This window comes from Nycticebus coucang, chromosome 4 (genome assembly GCF_027406575.1).
Source record: "Nycticebus coucang isolate mNycCou1 chromosome 4, mNycCou1.pri, whole genome shotgun sequence".
In the NCBI taxonomy this organism is placed as follows: Eukaryota; Metazoa; Chordata; class Mammalia; order Primates; family Lorisidae; genus Nycticebus; species Nycticebus coucang.
The window spans coordinates 24,861,228-24,881,850 of NC_069783.1; the positions used below are offsets into that span (position 1 = coordinate 24,861,228).

Sequence of the window (20,623 nt, forward strand, 5' to 3'; positions counted from 1 at the left end):
CTGGAATCCTGTGCCTCATAAATCAGAATGTGTCTTGGGCCATGACGCCAAAGGAATGCTCTGGAAAAGCAAGTCAATCACCCAGTGATTATTTGTAATCATTATCCCACCAAGCTCCATGGGATTAAGCGAGCTGTTTTCCACTCCCCCAAACCCCAGCAAGGCTATATGGGGCTCGAGCCTCCCTCTCCTGATATTCAGGCAGTGAATATCACCTTTTGATATTCAAAAGGTGCCTGCAGCAGGGTCCAGGGCTCCGGACACCTTGCCCTGCTCAGTGCTGTAGCCCAGTGGGAGCTCACCTGCCTGGCTGAATTTGACAGAGGGAGACAGAGGTTTGTGATGACCTTTAAAGAGGAAGACACTGTGTTCTCTTTGTATTTTTTTTTTTTTTTGAGACAGAGTCTCACTATGTCACCCTCAGTAGAGTGCTGTGGTGTCACAGCTCACAGCAACCTCAAACTCTTGGGCTTAAGTGATCCTCTTGCCTCAGCCTCCCAAGTAGCTGGGATTACAGTTGCAGTTGTCATTGTTGTTTAACTGGCCCAGGCCAGTTCAAACCACCAGCCTCAGTGTATGTGGCCAGCACCGTAACCACTGTGCTATTGGCGCCGAGCCCATTGTATTCTCTTTGGATGCCAAGCCTATCCCCAAATCATATGAGTTCACACATAGATGTACACACATTTACACACATGTGCACCCACTCCCATCTAAATCCATCCTGAGTGTCCTGGGATCTGGAGATGTTATATATACACACACATAGGTATATATAATGTGTATCTATATATTTTTTGAGACAGGGTCTCAAAGAGTGCAGAGTGCAGTGGCATGATCATACCTCACAGCAACTTCAAACTCCTGAACTCAAGTGATCCTTCTCTCTCAGCCTTCTGAGTAGCTGGGACTACAGGTGTCCATCACCACACTTGGCTGGTCTTTCTTTCTTTCTTTTTGATTTCTTTCTTTCTTTCTTTTTTTTTAGAGATGGGGTCTCAATATGTTGCCCAGGCTGGTCTCAAATTCCTGACCTCAAGCAGTCCTCCCACTTTGGCCTCCCAAAGTGCTATGATTACTGGGCCTGGTGCTGGAGATATATATTGTGATGTGGCCTCAGATCCTCAGAAGAGACAAGAGATTTCTGAATCCCAGGGGAGCCCCTAGGAAAGCAGAAGAGGGTAAAAGCGCAGGCTGGAAAATTTAAGAGAATAAGAAATAGGGATGTCATAAAGGGAAGAAGACTCCTGAGGCCCACCTGAGGAGGGCAGCTTGCCTGAAGCTAACTCATCTGGCAAAGTCTGGGCAGCTGGGCTTGATGGGAGGTAGGTTTGATCTGGAACAGGGAGGAGCAAACTTAGAACCTGAGAAAGGGACATTCTTTTCAAGTCACTGGCAGAACTCAGAGCTCTAGCCTTAGAGGCTAGAAGGAAGGGTAGCCTATGACAAGGCGTAGAAACGCCCCTCCACAGGGCTGGTACAAGCAACCAACCAGGTCCATCCTTGCCCTGACGTATATAATGTCATCCAGAACATTTTTTAAAAGTATATGTTTGAGTGGGTGTTCTAGGCAGAGATGGGCTACCAGCTCCTAGGTGGGCATGGATCAGGGGTCAGAAATCAGGTGGGCCTGGGAGATTTGTCAGGTCTTTTTGGCATGAAATGGGGTGGTAATAGGCACCGAGAGAGACTCTGTGGGAACCTGAGCTAAGAAGAGGTGATTAGTTGGCTGTCCTGTAAGCTAGAGGGCATTGACCAAGGGGCCTCCCAAGTGGCATCATCCTGGTAAATTAACTGTTTTCCAAGACCAGACTTTGTCAGAGTCTCAGGCCATTCAAACTCCCAAGAGGTAGGAAATTGCAGACCTGCCTTGGTCAACGTGTTCAACCCTTACGAGGGCTCAGAATGCCCGTGTCCCATGACCTGGGCTGCTCCAGCTCCTCACTGAATGCCCTAGATGGCTAAGACTGTGAGTGTGGGATCTGTGCAGAGTCTGAGGGCCCCTCCATTCAGCCACAGTGAGGCCCAGTTACCTGCCTGACCCACATCACAACATGTGGTCTGGTCCCTGGAGTGTTTCTAGATTCAAGGACTTCCCCCAGGAGTATAGGATAAATCCTGCACCCTGGGGCTCAGGCTCCCCTTTGCTCTCCCAGGTCCATCACCCCACCTCAGCAAACCTCAGTGGATGCTGAGAGCACTATCAAAGTCGTTGATCTGACAGTTACAGACAACCACTTAGCCTCCTTCCTCACAGGGTGAGCTTAAGTCTTTAAGGGCAGCTTCTCCCCTGGCAAATGTAGAACCCACCCCCTCCCCCCCCAAAGACCTAAGACCTACACCAGCAGAGGTGGGGACTCTGTGCATGTCCCTGCTCACCCCTTACACTATAAGGCCCAGGGAGGAGACACGGCTACTCCTGGGTCTCAGAGATGGGTTCCAGGCAGCCCTGGGGCCAAACCTGGGCCTCCCACTGCCCATTTTTCTATCAAAGCCCCTCCCCCAACCCTGCTGCATATACTGAGATACAGGCGGCTTTCCCCAGCCCAGGCAAGCACCCCACCCCCACTTTCCCAGGATGAGCATTGGTGAGGGCCAGGGTGAGCTCTGGCCAGGGCAGGAAAGTGCTGTCTAAACATGCTGTGGGGCCTGCGTGTCTGGCTGGCTGTCACCCGGACCAGGTGGGCCTCTGACACACAGCAGGAATTTTCCACTGGCGCATCCTCTGGCTGGTTGGGCTCCAAGGCATTTTCAAGCCCTTGTTTTTCACTTCAGTTATCTCCCCTGCCCCATGAAGATGCACCATGGAGTCCAGAGTGTGGGGCCCTAAATTCTCAGGGAGACTCCAAGGAGCCCCATCTATCTCCTGGCAGCCACCAGTCAGTACCTAAAATACAGAATCCTAGGATGTAGGACAGGAAACATGCTTTTCAACAAATCTACACAGATGATGAAATAGAAGTTGAGAGAGAAGGGTGACATGCCCAGGGTAGATCAAACACAGGTGCGTCTAACCCTGACACTATTCTAGTTCCACTGTACCAGTCTCCCAAGGTTAAGAGCCAAAGCCGCTGGGAGACACTGTAAGCTGCGTGAGGGAGTTTCAAAGACGAAGCTGCGAGAAGGAGCTGAGCTGAGTCCCCACACAGCCCTCCCTGTGCTGTGTGGGGACACTGCTGGATAACAAGAGAAGTCCCTGGAATGGACAGCTGAGTAGGCCGGTGACACATGGGCCCCCATGCTGTGTCACCCCAGCCTAGCAGCAGGAATGTCAATAGCTCCTTCCCAAAGGCAAGTCTAGGGGAGGCAGCCCACCCTTTGGCCCTTGTGACTCCTCATCCTTCATCACAGTAGCAGGGCTGTTTCCTGGGTTGGGGAAGACGCATTTGACCCTGTGTCCAGAGCATTCCTTGGGCAGTAATTAGAGCCTTGACCAGGTGAAGCTGTGTGGAGGTTAGCCTGGGTGGCTGGGCTTACACACTGCAGACCAGCTACAGCCGAGCCTCATTCAGTTTCTGTCAAACCACACAGGGGGTTGTGGCAGGCAGGCACAGGTGACTCCAGCCACTTCAGGGAGGTGGGCAGGAGTTGGGTGGGGAGGAAGGTGATGATAGGAAGACCTGGAATGTCATTTGGCGCGTGCAACCTCCTTCCCCCATGAAACTCCTTGCTGTGGTTTAAATGCTTGTCTCTTCTGAAACTCATGTTGAAACTTAATCCCCAATGTGGCAGTACTGAGAAATGGGGCCTTTAAGAGGTGATTGACTCATGAGCGCTCTGCCCTCATGAATGGATTAATCCATTCATGGATTAACGGCTTAGTGGGTTAATGGATTAATGGGCTATCACCGGAGTGGAACTGGTGGCTTTATAAGAGGGAGAGAGACCTGAGTGAGCCCGTTCAGCCCTCTCACCACATGATGCCCTGTGCTGCCTCAGAACTCTGCAGAGTCTCCATCAGCAAAAAGGCCCTCACCAAATGTGGCCCCTTGACCTTGGACGTCACAGTCTCCTTAATTCTAAGAAATACATTTCGTTGTAAATTACCATCCAGTTTCAGATACACTGTTACAAGCAACAGAAAATGGACTAAAACACTCCTAGAGTCAGACCCCTCACCCCATTACCAGCCCAACATTTCCCAAAGTAACTCCCATGAAATAAAGTTCAAGGTGTTAGTAAAGTTTTTGCATATCAAATAAATTTGGGAACCAGGTCAACTCAGCTGTGGTTCCTCATGTACTATAAATTTCGTGTGAATCTCCTAGATGATGGCTTCAACTAGGGAGTATTTGTCAATCTATGTAAATGCTTTTACCTGTTACGACTGGGAAGGTGCTGCTGGTATCCAGTGGGTAGAGGCATGGGTGCTGCTAAACATCCTGTAAGGCATAGAACACCCCCACCACGAAGAAGTATCCAGTCCAAAGCGTCATAGTGCTGAGATTGAGAAACTCTGCCCTAGAACATTGGATACTGCCAGGTGGGTGTCCTGGGGCCACAGTGTGGAGAACATTTATCATTCTTTTGGCCCGCCCAGCATCTTTTCTCCCTCCCTGTGTCTGAGGACTTCCGCTGTGTTTTGAAGCAGAGGCTGCCTCCAAGAACAGAAGCTCTAAGTGGCCGATCCACACTGTGCCAAACTCTCTTGCAGACAGGTGCAGATAGATGACCTCCGACCACCAATTGGATGCGTTTCCCTGGCCTTGAATCCAAACTCGGTGATGTGGAGTATCCGTTCTATGCAGAGTCCATGGCACAGCAGCGAGGGGGTGGCAGAAACGCAATGGCAGCAGACGCAGCGGCAGTTCTGGCAGAACAGGTGGCATACACTAGTGTCTATGCTGCAGTGGGGTCTTCCTGCGGCCAGCCCTACAACATGACTTAGGGTGTCGTTCCTGGCTGCTTTGCCTCTGACCTTGATTTTCTGAACTGACAGGAGATTCTGCAAGCTACCCAAGATCCTTAGAATAAATCCTTTGTAAGCTTAAGTCAGGAGAGTTGGCCTCTGCTACTTGCAATCAAGGACTAATTGAGTGGTCCTAAGTTCCCCAAACGTATTTGAGCAGAGGATCCTTTCCTATGCAGGACATCTCAAGGAACCCTTGTTCTATGAACATACTTTCAGGAATGTTGACCCAAATGAGGGTCAAATAGGGATTTCCATAACTGCTCCAGCCAGACCAGACCACTGCAGCGGCCCCATCTCTGAGAGGCCCAGGACCACTGAGAATGTCCAGCATCTCCCTCCTGGTCCTGGCCGATTCAGGGCTACCCACAACTACCCCCCTTTCTGATGCCAACAAGAGCTGAGAACACCAACAGCTGGCTGCAGTCCGAAGAACCAAAACATACTCTAGGTGTGGAAATGACTGGGCTTCTCAGATGGTGGGAGGAATTGAAATGTGCACATGCGGACTGTGCTGCTTGATTAGGGTGATGATGCTGGATCAGAGGCAGGTTTAACAAGAAACTTGGGGTTTGGGGGATCTGCGGAGGTGAGGGGCTTAAGGGGAAAGGGGGAACTTTCAGGGAAAGTCAGGCATCTACCCAGAAAGGGGTAAAGCTATTTTAGAGGATCTACGTCCAGACTACATGGAAGGTGCTGGGCCTGGCTTCAGGTATGTTTAAAGAGAGCAATTGTAAATGCCACTCATTTATTTATTCAACAAATGCCTGAGGAGCACTAGATGGCTCTAGGCAGTAAGCCAGTGCTGGGGGCGGTGTTGGATAGCACAGACATAGTGGCTGTCCTGGCCCTGCTGGAGCTTGTGGCCTACTGGGGCAGACAGACACCCAGTGTTCAGGGGTGTCTCATCACTGGGGAAGACAGTGGAAGCTGGAGGTTCATAACATAAGGAAACTCATCCTCACTAGAATCCTGGAGGACTTTTTGGGGACAAGACCCTCAGTGGAGCAGGACCAAGCCAGATAGGGAGAGGGGCAAGCCTGGCAGAGGTGGTATCCACATGGGGGCTGAGAAAGAAGGAATCGGGCAGGTTTGGGGACCTGAACTAAAGCTCTAAAATCCAAGAGCATAAGGCAGGGCAAGTAGGCCTAGAGCCAGCTGGAGAGGCAGGTGTGCACAAGATCCCCAGGGCCTTACAGGCAATGTCAAAGATTAAGGTCTTCATCCTGAAAGCAAAGTGAACTGTTGGAGGGTCCAGACTGGAGCCATGAACCATAAGGCTGAGGGAACTCTGAAACTATTATATGTGGTGTGTGGCTTCTTCAGTGGCCAAGACGAATAAGGGAACCTGGTCTCAGGTGGGGACTGGTGTTCAAGGGAACTAAAAAGAAGCAGAAGGGAAAAGAACAGGCCTTGGGAAGCCCCTGCAGCGTGCCCAGGCAGCATGCTAGGTGCTTTCCATGTGACGCTGCAGCCCTGGCCCCACTTGGAGCCAGAGGGCTGCTTCCCTACCCACCCCAGTCTTTTTGCTGTCCCAGGCCTGAAGCTATCAGAGAGGATCTGGGAGGAGCAGACAGGGCCCTTAAGAAGCCAGGGCAGGGAGTGGAGGGGGTTGGGGGTGGTGGGTTGAGGGGAGAAGAGGGAAATAAGCCAGAGGACCAGGAAATACAGCCAGAGCAGCCCCAGAGAGTGGCTAGGAAGGCATCTTAGGGATCAGCTGGTTCAGCCACCCCCTTTACAGACAGGACCCTGAGGTCCAGGGTTCCAAAGAAGAACCGGAAATAAATCCCAGCTCTTTGGCCCTCCTCTTCTGCTCCAGGGGTCCGTGCACAGGCACCTGTGCACGTGCGTGTGTGTCCTCTGTGTGTGTGTGTCCACGTGTGTGTGCACACACAGCTGAGACAAGGCCATCATCTTTCCATCTGTAATCCAGGCTGGCCGTGATGCAGACGTGAATTAAGATGTTTACAGAAATGAAAAAAAAAATGCTCAGGAAAGAAGTTAATCTCTATATGAGGGGTGTCCAGTTTCAGAAGGTTAATGTCTTGATTTCTTTAAATCTCTTTTCTGTTTTATTCAAAGAGGATTTGGTGTTCTCAGTCCCAGCTGGGAGCTTAAGAAAACAGAACAACGTATCTCAGCCTGCTGCTTGCCCCTGTAGCTGTAGGCCTCTCTTGCTGGACCTGAGGACAGGGATGCCTGGAACCTGGCCTTGGCTCAGGCGTGCCACCTGTTTCAGTTTTACTCTCTGCACAGAGGCCTAGGGCTTCCCTTTCTGTCCCTCTCTCCACTTTGGGGGAGAAGGTTGAGAACAGGGCTTAGACCCAAGAGGTGAGAAGCAGAATTCATGGCTGAAGGAGGTTGGAGACCCAGCCCAGAGGCGGAGGGAGAACCACAGGCTGTGGGGTGTATGCAGAGGGAGGAAGAAGATCACAGACCACAGCATGCTGTGGCAAACAAATCCCATTCAATGGGCCCCCTCCCATTCAATGTCTGGGTGAACCTTGGAGTCACCTTTCCTCCTTGGAAAAATGGGGAAGACCACGAGACCTCATATGCACCGACTGTGCTCTTATACTGAGTTTTGGGGCAAACAGGAGAGCATATTTCTGTGGTCACCCTTGGTGTGGCCACCTATGAGCCCACCTCCTAGAGCGCTAACCAATCATACCTGGTGGCTTCCTGGCTCAGAAACCTGAGAGAGAATTCCCTCAGTGGCAGGCTGACTGCACTGGGTAGTAAGAGGTGAGCTGGAACCCCCAAGGGGGGTGGGAGGGGTATTATGTACTCAGAAATTTTGAATACAACGAAAAAACAGGGTCCAGTTTTTGTTTGTTTGTTTGTCACCCTTGGTAGAGTGCCATGGTGTCACAGCTCACAGCAACCTCAAACTCTTGGGCTCAAGCAATTCTCTTGCCTCAGCTTCCCAAGTAGCTGGGACTACAGGCATCCACCACAACACCGGGAGATTTTTAGAGGTGGGGTCTCACTCTGGCTCAGGCTGGTCTCGAACTTGTGAGCTCAGGCAATCCACCCACGTTGGCCTCCCAGAGTGCTAGGATTACAGGCGTGAGCCACCAGGCCTGGCCCAGGTTCCAGTTTTTATAGATTCCCAAGTTCTGTTCCAATCTTGTGCCACTGCCATTGCCTAGAATTCTATCTTCTCTTTGCTGGGCAGAGATTTTGCTTATGAGGAAACTTGGTAATGGGGTTTGAGCTCAACCAAGTCTAAATGCCATCACCAAGTCAGCTCTCTGTCCTCCCATCTCTGGGCCTCTATGTCCTCACCTGTTCAGTGGGAGTTTAGATCAGAAGACCTCCTCTACCTACAAGTGTTCCTTTTGGCATTCATTTCAAGATTCTAGACTTCTGGGTCCCTGCTAAGACTCTTGCCCGCCTTTTGTCAGCTCAGTCCTTCTATAGCACCACCTCCAACAGGCCAGACCCAGACAGCTCCTTTTCCCTGGGCTCAGGCTGGCTTCCTTACTGGGCTATGGTGGGGGGAGGAGGGGTGGGGCATCCCCTGCCTTTAGCAAGAAAGGAAGGAGCTGAGGGTTGTAGCACCATCGCCAGTGCTAATGTGAGGACTGCTCCTCCCTTACCTCCTTAATCTTCCTGATCACCTGAGGTGGGAAGGGCCAGGGTTATGTGCAGCTGGGAAGGCAGGAGCAGGTGTGTGACTCCAGAACCAGTGCTCCTTCCTCAGCTGCAGGCTGCCTCCTTAGATCTACTCTGGAGACATAAGACAGGGTTGGGGAGGAAGCCTGCTGTGGCTCAATTCGTCAAGCATTTATTAATAGACCAGAAGGTTAGCGTGGCATGGTATTAGGGTACAGAAAGGGCCATGGAGCCTTCTGGCCTCTGGGCTGGGCTCAGTCCCTCCCCCAGGACAGTGTCAGGCAATCATCAGACACCCCTGAACTTCTGGCAGCCGATTGTCCTTTGGATCCAGCAAGTTACAGCTCATTCCTTTGGCCCACATTGTTCCTTAACAACATCACATTTTCCATCAGCAGTGTGCCCTTCCAGAGCGCTGCTTTCCAGCTGATCCCCATCTCCCTGACATGCTGTGGTTTCCATGGTTCACTGCTCTGCACCATCTCTGGATACATCTGAGATCTGCAAGGCTCAGAGCCTGATAGCCCCCATGCCTTCCCCCTTCATGTGACCTAGTGCCAGAACCAACCTGCGACCATGCAGTTGGATGGTCCCTTCTCCTTCAGATCACAGGGCGCCCCAAAGACACTACTCTTCTCCCAGCTATCCAGCTTAAAGCCACCAAGGCATTCTTTACCTTGTGCACAGACATAGAAGTCCTTCTGATTCCCTGCCTAGGCTGGGTGCCTGGGCAGTGTGCTGGGGCTGGGCCGTGTACAGCTCTGCCTCCCTCACTTCCACCTTGCATGGGACACCAGCGTGTTCACTGACAGTCCTCTCTCCCAATCTCTTAGCAAGCTGGAGTCAGGGGGCCTCCCCCTCAACTCCTGCTTCCTGAGCATCTGCCTCCTTGGGTAAACTCTGATGCTGGAGCCTGGCCCTTCCGACAGCCTTCCTCTCTGAGCTACTCATCCATTCATGCAACTGGTATTTTTCAAAGCTCTAACGATTCACCTGGCCCAGCATTGATACCACCTTCTGTTTTATACCCCTATGGCTGCTGAGCTTTGCCCTCCACCAACTTCTAGTGAGGAAGTGGCAGAAGAGGAAAAGCACAGACTGTAGAGTTATACTAAGCTGAGTTTAAATCTTAGATCTATTGTCTATGTAACTATAAGAGGTTAGGCAAGTTGCCTTGCTGTGAGTCTCAGTTTTCTCATCTGTAAGATGGGAATGATGTCATTCCTAGAGCTGCTGAGAGCACTAGATATACTAAAATACGTACCTGGTTTAATGTGTACTTCTGACACAAAGGCAAGAAAGCGCCTGGCACATTTTGGGGAACTGCAGAGAACACAGAAGGCAGGTACTGAGAGGCCTAAGGGAGCAGTAGGAAAAATGGCTGGAGAGGTGGGCTGGGCAACAGCACAGGCCACGATCACTTTATGTGACGCCCCTGCCCCAAAACCTGTTGTGTCCCCCGCACTGCCTCCAAATGGCAGGTTGTTTGGGATTGCCTTCCAGGCCTTCCAACCACTTTCTGGTCCAGCCTTCTGTCCATCACTCCCCAAATGAGATGGAGATAAAGTGGCTTCTTCCTTATAGCCTCTCTCAGCAAATGACTAGTGCTGGGTATGCGGGAGCAGGGCAGTCTGCCTTAGTGCTCCAGCCCCATCTCCTGCTCCCTCCTTCCTGGCTCCACTGAGCCCAAACCAGGCAAAGCAGCTCTGCTCAACCCCAGTCTCTGAAGCAAGGCCACTGGTTGCCAATCCATGCCAGGGTTTCTCTTTGGGAACAGACAAAAGCTTTGGTCTAATTCTATGGACACTGGGAGTCTGAGATCACCAAGGGCAGGAAAAGCTGGAAGTCAGGTAGCCCCTACTATCTGCCCCACCATGCTGCTCCCCAGCTGCAGTGAGAATCAGAGCAAAGAGAAGGGTCAAGTTGAGGAGGGGGACCTGGACCCAGCTGTTAGTAACATTCTCAGCTATCTTAGTTTCACATCCGTCACCTCGCTTGGAGTCTCCCAAGCCCCACGTGAAGTGGGCTAAGTGTGCTGGGGAGGAGGCAACTGCAGCCGAGAGAAGGGCCATGGCTTAACCAAGGTCTCGCAGTGGCTCACTGCAGAGGTCTCTTGCCTTCTAGTGAGTTTGTTTGCTCCAGTTGTTTGATACTAGCCCAGAGTCCTGGAACTATTGTTTAAAAACTTGTCTTGGCTTTCTGACAGTGTCCAAAAGCCTTTTAGGGAGTTCTTCTCCGGAAAAGGAGAATCCCGTGTGAAGCAGTATGGATAAGACAGACGCCACCACAGCCCACGCGGCATCTCTTTGCATCTTGCTCATTATTCCCTCATCTTCCAGCCCCCCCCCCCCACTTCTGGTTTGTTAACATTCTAACATGACCCACCTCCTGGATGAATCTGGGACTCTAAAGGCACTAAATCATGGTTCACAAAATCAGGGGTATTTATCTGTAGCGGTGGGGGGCACACATTTTATAAAACTTCTAGAGGACAAAGAAAGAATATCATAAGCACACCCATGTTTTTCAAAAATGTTATTTCAAGGCTGGGTGTGGTGGCTCACATCTGTAATGCCAGCACTCTGGGAGGCCGAAGAGGGTGGATCGCCTGAGCTCATGAGTTCAAGACCAGCCTGAGCCAGAGTGAGACCTAAAATATAGTCAGGCAGGCTATATTGTGGTGGGCGCCTATACTCCCAGCTACTCAGGAGGCTGAGGCAAGAGAATCGCTAACCCCAAGAGTTTGAGGTTGCTGTGAGATGTGACACTACAGGACTCTACTGAGGGTGACAAAGTGAGACTCTATCTCAAAAAAAAAAAATGTTATTTCAGTCCATTTTAAAAGCATAGTAAATCCTGTAATATGTATTTTTATATTTGGGGATTTCAAATGGATTTTTCTGCAGCTGGTCAGCTCACTTTCACCTGGACTAGAATCCAATCCAGCTGGGCTGCTTAGAGCAGTTTTCAGTTGAAATAGATCCTCTCTAATTCATCCTATTTGCTTGACAGACAGGGAAACTGAGGCTCAGATCAGCGAAGCATTCTCCTTAATGGAATTCAGCTGCTTTGTGCTACAGTCAAGTCTCGATTCAGGTCTTACAGCCCCCCTTAAGTGCTGTTTCCATAGTCCCGCAGACAAACTGTAGCCTGAGATCTGGGCAGCCCAGGGAAGGGGCAAGGGGGGGGACCATTTTCTGAACAGCCCCTGCCCCCAGACCAGCCTCCCCTGGCCTGGACCTCAGACTGCTCAGATGCTCTTACTCACACATAGATGTGGTTCAAAGGACGGTCCCTTTGGACTGCTGCAGGGGGCTGATTAGATGTAATTGCTTTGCTGAGAAAGAGCTATCTGCTTAATAGATTCAGCTCCCAGTAATTAGCCTTCCTGAGGCCCATTTCCCTTGCCGGAGTCCCAGGGCCTCCAGGGCCTTACTCCAACCTGTGCGTTTTGGACCTCTGCAGGTAGCAGGTAGTAGGGTGTGCACAGGTGGGCTTTGGGGAGCTAGGGGAAAGCAGTTCTGTAGAGGCTCAACAAGAACTCCAGATGCTGTCCCTGGGGCCAGAGAATCACAGCACTTCACTGAAGGAACAAAGAATGTGGCTTAGACAAACTGCTTCATAAACGATCCCACCTAAAACACAACGGGTATCTAGCCCAGCCCCAAACTCAGTAAATTCAACACTCAAGTCCAAAGGCATTTCTTGCAGGCCTACTATGTGTCCTAGGAGACTTCCAAATAGCCTTGATCCTAGGGATCAATCAGGTAGTGTCTGTACACCTCCAAGGACCAAGAGTTCATTACCATCCTGGGAAGCTCATTCCTTCTTTGGGGGCATGGAGAATGTTCCACCTTATGTTGAGCTGAAAGCTCTTTCCCTGTCACATCATCCCCACAGATCACTGGCCCCTCCTAGGCTACATAGGACAAAACTAATCCCCCCTCAGGAGACGGCGCACATGTCCCCTCCATCTTTACTTCAGGCTGAACATCCCACATTCTCTCAGTTGAGCCATGTACGTACATCATGCTGGCGAGGCCCCTCGTTAATCTGGTTGACAGGCCTGGAACCTGCTTCTGTTTGTCAGCTCCTTCCTCTCAGCATGGTCCAGCAGCTGGAGCCACAGGAGTCAGGATTCTTCCCTGGGCAGAAACAACTGCAGCCCTGGCCAGGACATGACGCTACATGAGGAGCCCCATGGTCACTGTCCAATTCCACCCCAGGGTGGGGGACACCCGCAACCTGCTCACTGGGAGCACAGTCATCTCTCTCGCCCTCTCCCCTGCTCCAAGACAGACAGACACACAGGCACACACACTGCCGCTCGTGCTCACCGCCACCACTCAATACTCACCGCTGATTAATCACTGCAAGTGCTCTTATGATCATTGTGTTTGGTGCTGAGAACAGGCTGCCTCTGCCCTGCTTGCTTCTCAGAAGTCATAAACCTGCAGAGAAGGATTTCAAGATTTGTGAGGCTGTTGACTAGGGCGCTAGGTTCACTTTTTTCTTTAACAGTAACATGTTTGTCAGGAAATACAAGCCACAGCCGTTCCAGAATCTCCGCAGAGGACAGGCTCTAGGGACTTAATTCAAGCAGTGGGAAGGGGGCACGTTGAGGGAACTTATCTTGTAGCTATGGGATAGTCACGAGGCCTGGAGGGGCTCACTCCTTTCACCAGGCTTAAGTTTCCTCATGGGTCTGAGGTTTTCTCCAGCTTTAATTATTCTGTGATCCTTGGCCAAAGACAGACAGGAGTGCGCATGGAGGGGAAAATAGGAAGGGTGGGGAGAAAAAAGAAGGGGAGAAGAGGAGATCAGATTAAGGCTAAAACCCTCAGGCTCACAGCCTCCTGCACACACACACATGCATGCACCACATGTGTGCACAAAGGCACGCATACTCATGCCCAGCCGGGGAACAAAGGCTGGTCTCCTCGGTTTCACTCTCTCATCGTTGGCCCTCCTGAAACCCTAGCGAGGGTCTGTCCAGCACTCCTGCCCCACGGGTGGGGGAGGGAGAGGTATTGAAGAGGAAAGGAAGGGAGACAGAGGGAAGCTCAAAGGTACGCAAATGGCTAATCAGAAAAGTGAACAGCACCAGTATTGATGAGGACAGAGTTGGCAATAATCTCAGGCACTGTCTGGGGAGGATGAAAACGAAGACAGCCATGCTGAGGACACCTGGAAGTGGTTAGTGACAAGCACTGTGACCACTTCTGGGAATAAATCCCAGTAACAATTCCCTGATGATCCTTAAATGCACACATTCACGGGTGCTCATCATGGGACAGTGTTCGGGCTAGACAGGTGGAGGCCACTCAGGGAGCCCTCTCTGGGGAAGGGGTCCTTCGAAGGTGGCAGACAAAGGGTATGCAGTGAGCACCAGGGCTCCATGCTGACACCTGCTGTGAGCCAGAGCAAGCCTGATCCTGTCCCACTCTATGAAGAGCAGTTTCTCCTCACTCTCACTACTAGGAGATCCAAGTTCAGCCCAGTGCTAGGGGTGGACTCACAGATCATTGAGTATAAGCCCCCATTGGCTAGTGGGAGCTGCACAGCCCAGAGAAGAAGCCCTTTCCGCTGGTCACACAGCTAAAACAACTGGGCAGTGCTAAGAACAGGGCCAGGTGTCCAGCCTCCCAGCCTGGTGCACTCTCCCCAGCAGCTCCCAGAGCTGCTCTCTGTTAACAGTTGCCTTTTGTGTTTGATTTGGGCTTGAGATGTTAAACAAATAGTGTCTCTTGACAAACACAAGCTGGCTGCACTGGGACCAGTTATGCTCTGTAAAGCCAGACTAATCCCTGACTCGTTCCCTGAAGATATACCAAGAAACACCACTCGTATCCAGAGCACCCTAAATCTGATCAGCCTTCAGTCTGCAGCTGGGGTCCCTGAACACTGCTCTGGGCAACAACTTCCTCTCTGTCTTCCTGCTGCAGTTCCTGGGTCCCTTTCCCCCTTCTCAGGCCTGCCCCTTGATGCTAAGATAGCCCTGGGCATTCCTTCCTATAGGAGCCCATGGGCCCTGGGCCCCACCAACCTGCCTAAGCCCTCCAGGCTGACTAGACTGACTAGAGGGGTATTTATAGGACACCTTGTCTGTCCCAGATACTACGCCGAGGGCTATGAGGTGCAGAGATGAGTAAGATCCTACCCCTCCCCTCCAGGAGCTTTAGACATAATGGACCAGGATTTCATGTGAGGCTCTGGTCCAGCAAGTGGCCCATGGAGTTGGGATTTGAACTTCAGCCTGTCTGACTTAGGCTCAGCTCTTTCACACCCCACTTCACTGATCCTGCCCCATCCTCCAGCTAAACTTCCAATAAAGAGAGGTTGGAAAGCAATGTACAGAGAGGCCTCTGGACTCCTCATTCCTCGGACCACATTCTTGGTCATTAGGGAATGCGTATTGCTGGGCAAAAGGATAGGGTTCCCCTTAACATCTCAGAATGTCAGAGTAGGAAGGGACCTTTTGATATAGTCAACACTTTGCTCTTGTGGAATAGGAAACTGAGGCACAGAGAGGCTGTGTGAGTCTCCCAAGTCCCCACAGCTAGTTCGAAATGGTGACAGCGCTGAGACGAAACTCCAGGCTTCCTGGACTCGCAGTACAACACGCTCTGCACTGTACGACATGCTTCCTTGGGCCTTTGGACACTCACATCTGTCTTTATCCTCTTCCCATAAAGCAGACAGGGCTTGCTCCAGCTTTAGAAGTGTCTGTCAGCAGACAGTCACTGAAGCAGATTGCAAGGGTTTTTCTGCCTGCAGATTCAGTCATCTGTGCCCCTCTTCTGCTGACACTACTGGTCTCTAACTCAAGTACAGGATTCTTTAAGGCTTTCACTTGTGTATTGAGTGCCTAAGGAAACATGCGAGGCAGCTGTAATGTGCAATGCCCTGTGGGAAGAGTAACACAGGTAAGAAGGGTCTCCACCCCGGAGAAGATGAGCCAGTGAGGAAGACAAATATTAAAGAGCCATCTAATATGCTAGGCCAGAGGAATTCTTGCTGAATTGAAACTTTCAGGCATCCTCAAACGTTTTAAACAGGGGGCCAGTTCACTGTCCCTCAGACCATTGGAGGGCCGGACTATAGTTTTAAAAAAAAACCAACTATGAACAAATTGCACACTGACCATATCTTATTTTGAAGTAAAAAAACAAAACGGGAACAAATACAATCACACCACCTCATGTGGCCCACAGGCCACAGTTTGAGGACTCCTGACTTAGACTGAGTGCAGTGGAAACAAAGAAACCAATGGTTCTGATTGGAGGCAACTGGGGAATGCTTCATGGAGGTAGTGGCCTTTGAGCTGGGTCTTGAAAACTTGATAAGAGTTCAACAGGAGGGCGGCGCCTGTGGCTCAGCGGGTATGGGCGCCGGTCCCATATGCCGGAGGTGGCGGGTTCAAACCCAGCCCCGGCCAAATTAAAAAAAAAAAAAAAAAAAAAAAAAAAGAGTTCAAAAGGAAATGGAAGTGGCAAGGAAGGACAGGCATCCCAGCTTACAGGACCCACATGAGCATGAAAGTACTTGAAAGTGGCTCAGCGCCAGTGGCTCAAGTCACTAAGGCACCAGCCACATACACCTGACCTGGCAGGTTCGAATCCAGTCCGGGCCCACCAAACAACAACGAAGGCTGCAACCAAAAAAATAGCCGGGTGATGTGGCGGGCACCTGTAGTCCCACTACTTGGGAGGCCAAGGCAGGAGAATCCCTTGAGCCCAGGGGTTGGAGGTTGCTGTGAGCTGTGATGCCACAGCACTCTATCCCTCCACCCACGGCGACAGCTTAAGGCTCTGTCTCAAGAAAAGAAAAAAGAAAGAAAGTACTTGAAAGTGTTTAGAACTTAGGAATGGAATAGAAGATAAAGCTAGAAAACAATTGTGTAAAATGGTGTCCCTTTCCTCACAAAGTAGAATCTTTTTTTTTGAGACAGAGCTTCAAGCTCACCCTGGGTAGAGTACCATGGCCTGGCTATTTTTTGGTTGTAGTTGTCATAGTTGTTTGGCAGGCCCAGGCTGGATTCGAACCCACTGGCTCTGATGTATGTGGCTGGTGCCTCAGCAGCTTGAGCTACAGGTGCCAAGCCACAAAGTAGAATTTTAAAGCAACCGTAAGTCCCTCTTTTTGATTGATTCTAGGCGAACTGGGGGAACAGGAGCAAATCAGACCAGGAAGATCATGGGATGTTAAAAACGAAGAGACATTTCTGGGGTGTACAAACAGAGGCCCAGAGAGAGGTGACAGTCACTGAGTGTCACAGCAAACACATGACAGAGACATGTTGACATCAGGTGTAGACATGTTGACATCAGGTGTAGACAGGTCCAAGGAGTCCAGATGGAAGGAAACCGGTAGGCTGCTATGTCTTTGGCATGATCCCACCCAAGTCAGAGGATAGGACTCCGGCCTAGAAGTCCCAGAGGCTACTCAGAAACCTAGACTAGCACCAGCATGACCCTGCCACCCCAGGGCCTCCTCCATAAGAGAAAGCGGGAGGAGAGGCAGGAAGGAGGACACCCAGGCTGCTCTCAGGGGTTCAGGGCTGAAGCGGATGTCTTGTGCACTCCCCACTGACAGGTGCCCAGATCCCATACACATTGGGTGTAACAAGGAAGTCCCAAACATGGGACACGAGTTCTAATCCCCCCTCACTCACCGTGTGACCTTTAGCAACCCCCTTCCTACTCTCTAGGCCCCTAGTTTTCTCATCTGTAACATGAGAAGGTTGGGCTAGGTGTTAGCTAAAGGTCCTCCAGTTCTGAAGTGCTGTGAGAACAAGCTTCATCATAATTAATAATACATGCCCTGCCCCTAAAGAGAGATTTTTCCCTTTTCCAAAGCTCTTTCACTCATAAGATCACCTTTCATCTGCATAGCAGTCTGGCCCAACAGTCAGAAGTAAGCAGACCCTGGGCCCACAGGCTTTTCACTTTGAAAACCAGGTCTAGCAAGGCACTTGCTTAACTAGACAGGCTTTGGGAGAGTTGGCTTCTGGGCTAACTGTGGCCTGGGGCAAATACATCAGAAGTGCACAAAACCTAACTTGTTCTTTCACCTCTGGGAAGCTAAGGAAGGCAGAGATTTCCCTCCAGACAGCCAGAAGATGCCAAGGGATAAAGCCTCCAATAGGCTGAGTTTGTGGCCAGAGGGCAGGACCAGAAAGTTTGAGTCTACAAAGAATCAAAGGTCTTCCTTTGGGAGGAGGGGGAACAAGGTGCTATGAATTTGGACCCCTCCCATCAGGTTCTAGTCCAGAGACGTGAATCCTAGGGGAGCAAAAATCATTCAAGAGCCTCATATTATCTAATTTGCACACATACGGTCTCCTTTGATCCCTTAAAACAAACCGCTTAAAAGGTGGATAGAGCTAACTAACATAATTATCTATTCCATTTTACAAATGAAAAAAAATTGAGGCTCAAGGAGTCATGGAGAGGATCATGGGCTTAGAAGACAGACAGACTGAAGCCTCTTCCCAGTGGAGTGACCTTCAGTGATTCCCTTTATTGCCTTTAGCCTTAGTTTTCTTCTCTGTAAAATGGTCATAACTATACTTGTCTTTCAGGATTGTGGTAAGGACTAGAAATAATGAATGTAACATGTCTGGCCTAACACACAGCAGATGTTTAACAAATATCTGAATGAATGCTTAAAGGAATGAATAGGTTCATGGCCCTTCTGCAGTGCCATTGGAGGAGTATAGTGTCTGGCAGGGACACGTAAGCCCAGGATGTGAGCAGATGGTGCTCCTGCTTCTGGCTGGCTACCTCCTGAGCCTGCCTTCAGTCAGAAGCTTTGGTGCCTCTTCGACATCTCTGCATGGCCCATGCCAGGGTCTTGTGAAGGGCTTTTTGACCCTGCTTGGCACTGGGCTTTGCATTCCAATCGTTCTGCTTGCTCAGCCCATCCAAGTCTGGAGTTGTTTGGAACTGTGCAAGGCCTGTGGGGTCATCTGCTATGGCACCTCATTGAAGAGATAAGGAAACAGTGACGCCCTGAGGTCCTACTGCTCTTCCTTCCTTCCCACCATGGTCACGATGTTGACAAATGAAGCAACTAAGGCACAGGGAGGCTCCTGTCCCAGTTCCTTCAGTCTGTCAATGAGGCTCCTGAGCTGGACCCCGCCTGTCCCGTTTCATCTAGATCCCAGTTTTGCTGGGACATCAAAGGTGGTGGCAAATTCTATCTCTGGCAGCCCAGTCTGGCACACTGGTGCAGGACAGGAGCCAGGGGTGTCAGGACAGCCTGAAAATCCCAGGGGAGTAGAGCGGGAGGCTTCCCAGCCCGTACTTCTCAGCCAGTTCCAGGAACCAGGATGACCTGGGGAGAGACACATTTGGCGAGAGCAGAGCTCTCCCTTGGGTGTTGGCTCATGTGTGCCCAGATCCATAGCTGCTCCCTGCCTGTTTCTAAGATAGACAGAGCCTGGCCCGGGGGAAGGAGTGTGACCTGAGAGGAAGGGAAGCTGGCTGAGTCCCAGAGCTGTCCTGAACTCCCTGCATGCCATTACCTGTCACTTCACCTCTCTGGGCCTCAGTTTCCTCATCCATATAAGGGCAGGACGGCAAGGTGCAAGGTCCCTTGGAATGTGCTGTGATTTGGGAGGAGGGTGGGGCTGTGAGTGGGGACTCCCTCCGCCTGTTCCTTCCCTTTCCTTGCTTTTCCTTTTCTGTCATTAGTCTATCTCCAGCCACCCAGGTCTCTGCCTCAGTCTGCTACTCTTTCTGTTTGCATCTTCTGCTCTGCATTTTTCTGCCTGCCTCCTCTTCTTCTGTGTCTGGGAGTATACTCTGATCTCAGCTCCTTCTCTGTCACATACCCTCTTCCTTCCGTCTTGCCCTGCCCCTCTCTCCCTTTCTCTGTAGTTATCCGCGTTTCGCTGTCTAGTTTTCCCTGTCTCTGGGGCTCTCTCCCTCCTTCACTCCCTCCCTCCCTCCCTGCCGCCACGCTCTCCTCTCCTCTCTCTCTCTCCCTCCCTTCCTCTCCTCCCTCCCTCCCCTCTCTCCCTCTCCCCCCACCCCGTCCTGCGGGGCTCTCCCGCTCCTGCCTCTCCCCTGCCCTCCGCCAGCCCCCCTCCCTCCCTCGGCGCGTCTCCCCAGTCCTTATTTGGCTGGGCGGGAGGGCTGGCGGGAGGAGGCGGCCCGCGGGCGAGGGGCGGGGGGCGGGAGCGGGGCCGGGCGGAGGAGGGCGGTGGGTGGTGCTGAAGGGACAGCTCCGCGCTCGGCGGCGGCGGCGGGGCCCCGGGCGCAGAGCGGGTGCCCGGCGCGGAGAGCGGCGAGCGCAGCCATGCCCCAGGCCGCCTCCGGGGCAGCAGCAGCGGCGGCCGGGGCCGGGGCGCGGGCCGGGGGCGCCGGAGGACCGGCGGCGGCCCGGGAGGGACGATGAAGCGGCAGAACGTGCGCACGCTGGCGCTCATCGTGTGCACCTTCACCTACCTGCTGGTGGGCGCCGCGGTCTTCGACGCGCTGGAGTCGGAGCCCGAGATGATCGAGCGGCAGCGGCTGGAGCTGCGGCAGCAGGAGCTGCGGGCGCGCTACAACCTCAGCCAGGGCGGCTACGAGGAGCTCGAGCGCGTTGTGCTGCGCCTCAAGCCGCACAAGGCCGGCGTGCAGTGGCGCTTCGCCGGCTCCTTCTACTTCGCCATCACCGTCATCACCACCATCGGTAACTACTCGCCGGTGGGGGGTTGGGCGCCGGCTCCCGGGGTTGACCGGAGCTGGCTGGGGCTGGGCGGTGGGGGGTGTCTCCCAGAGAGGGGCTGGGCACCCAGCCCCGCGCCCCCCAAAACCTGAGCTCAGGCTGGCGCATCTGCTCCGCGGGGACGGAACTCGGGAGACGTCGGTTCCTGGCTGCGGACCTGACGCTCGGCCCGCTGGGCCAGCCCTAACTTGGCCCTGCCAGGCTACGGAGGCCCCCAGGGAACTCTGAAGTGTGTGAGAGGGGCAGGAACGACCGGCTGGCGGAGGCTCAGGGAGGAGGGGTGTGGCCGGGCCAGGCCCTGGAGCCCGGTGCTGAGTGTGAGCTGCGGGAGAGCGCGGCTCCTCGGTGTCCTGCGGATGGGCTTCCACACCCCCGCGT

General features: G+C 52.2%; 1 protein-coding gene and 1 long non-coding RNA gene across 2 annotated transcripts in view; one reads left to right on the forward strand and one right to left on the reverse strand.

Moving 5' to 3' along the window:
* Positions 1 to 8,641: 8,641 nt before the first annotated feature.
* LOC128583788 (uncharacterized) lies at positions 8,642 to 20,114 on the reverse strand. The gene is made up of 3 exons (XR_008379546.1): positions 19,981 to 20,114; positions 12,554 to 12,978; positions 8,642 to 9,850 (listed from the first exon to the last, which is right to left on the reverse strand). It is a non-coding gene; the product is annotated as an uncharacterized LOC128583788 (long non-coding RNA).
* KCNK3 (potassium two pore domain channel subfamily K member 3) overlaps positions 19,762 to 20,623 on the forward strand; it is a 38,381-nt gene continuing 37,519 nt past the window's right edge. The window contains exon 1 of the mRNA XM_053588348.1: positions 19,762 to 20,209. Within this exon, the coding sequence (XP_053444323.1) occupies positions 19,927 to 20,209 (283 nt within the window). The 5' untranslated portion in view covers positions 19,762 to 19,926. The remainder of the gene's footprint in view (positions 20,210 to 20,623) is intronic.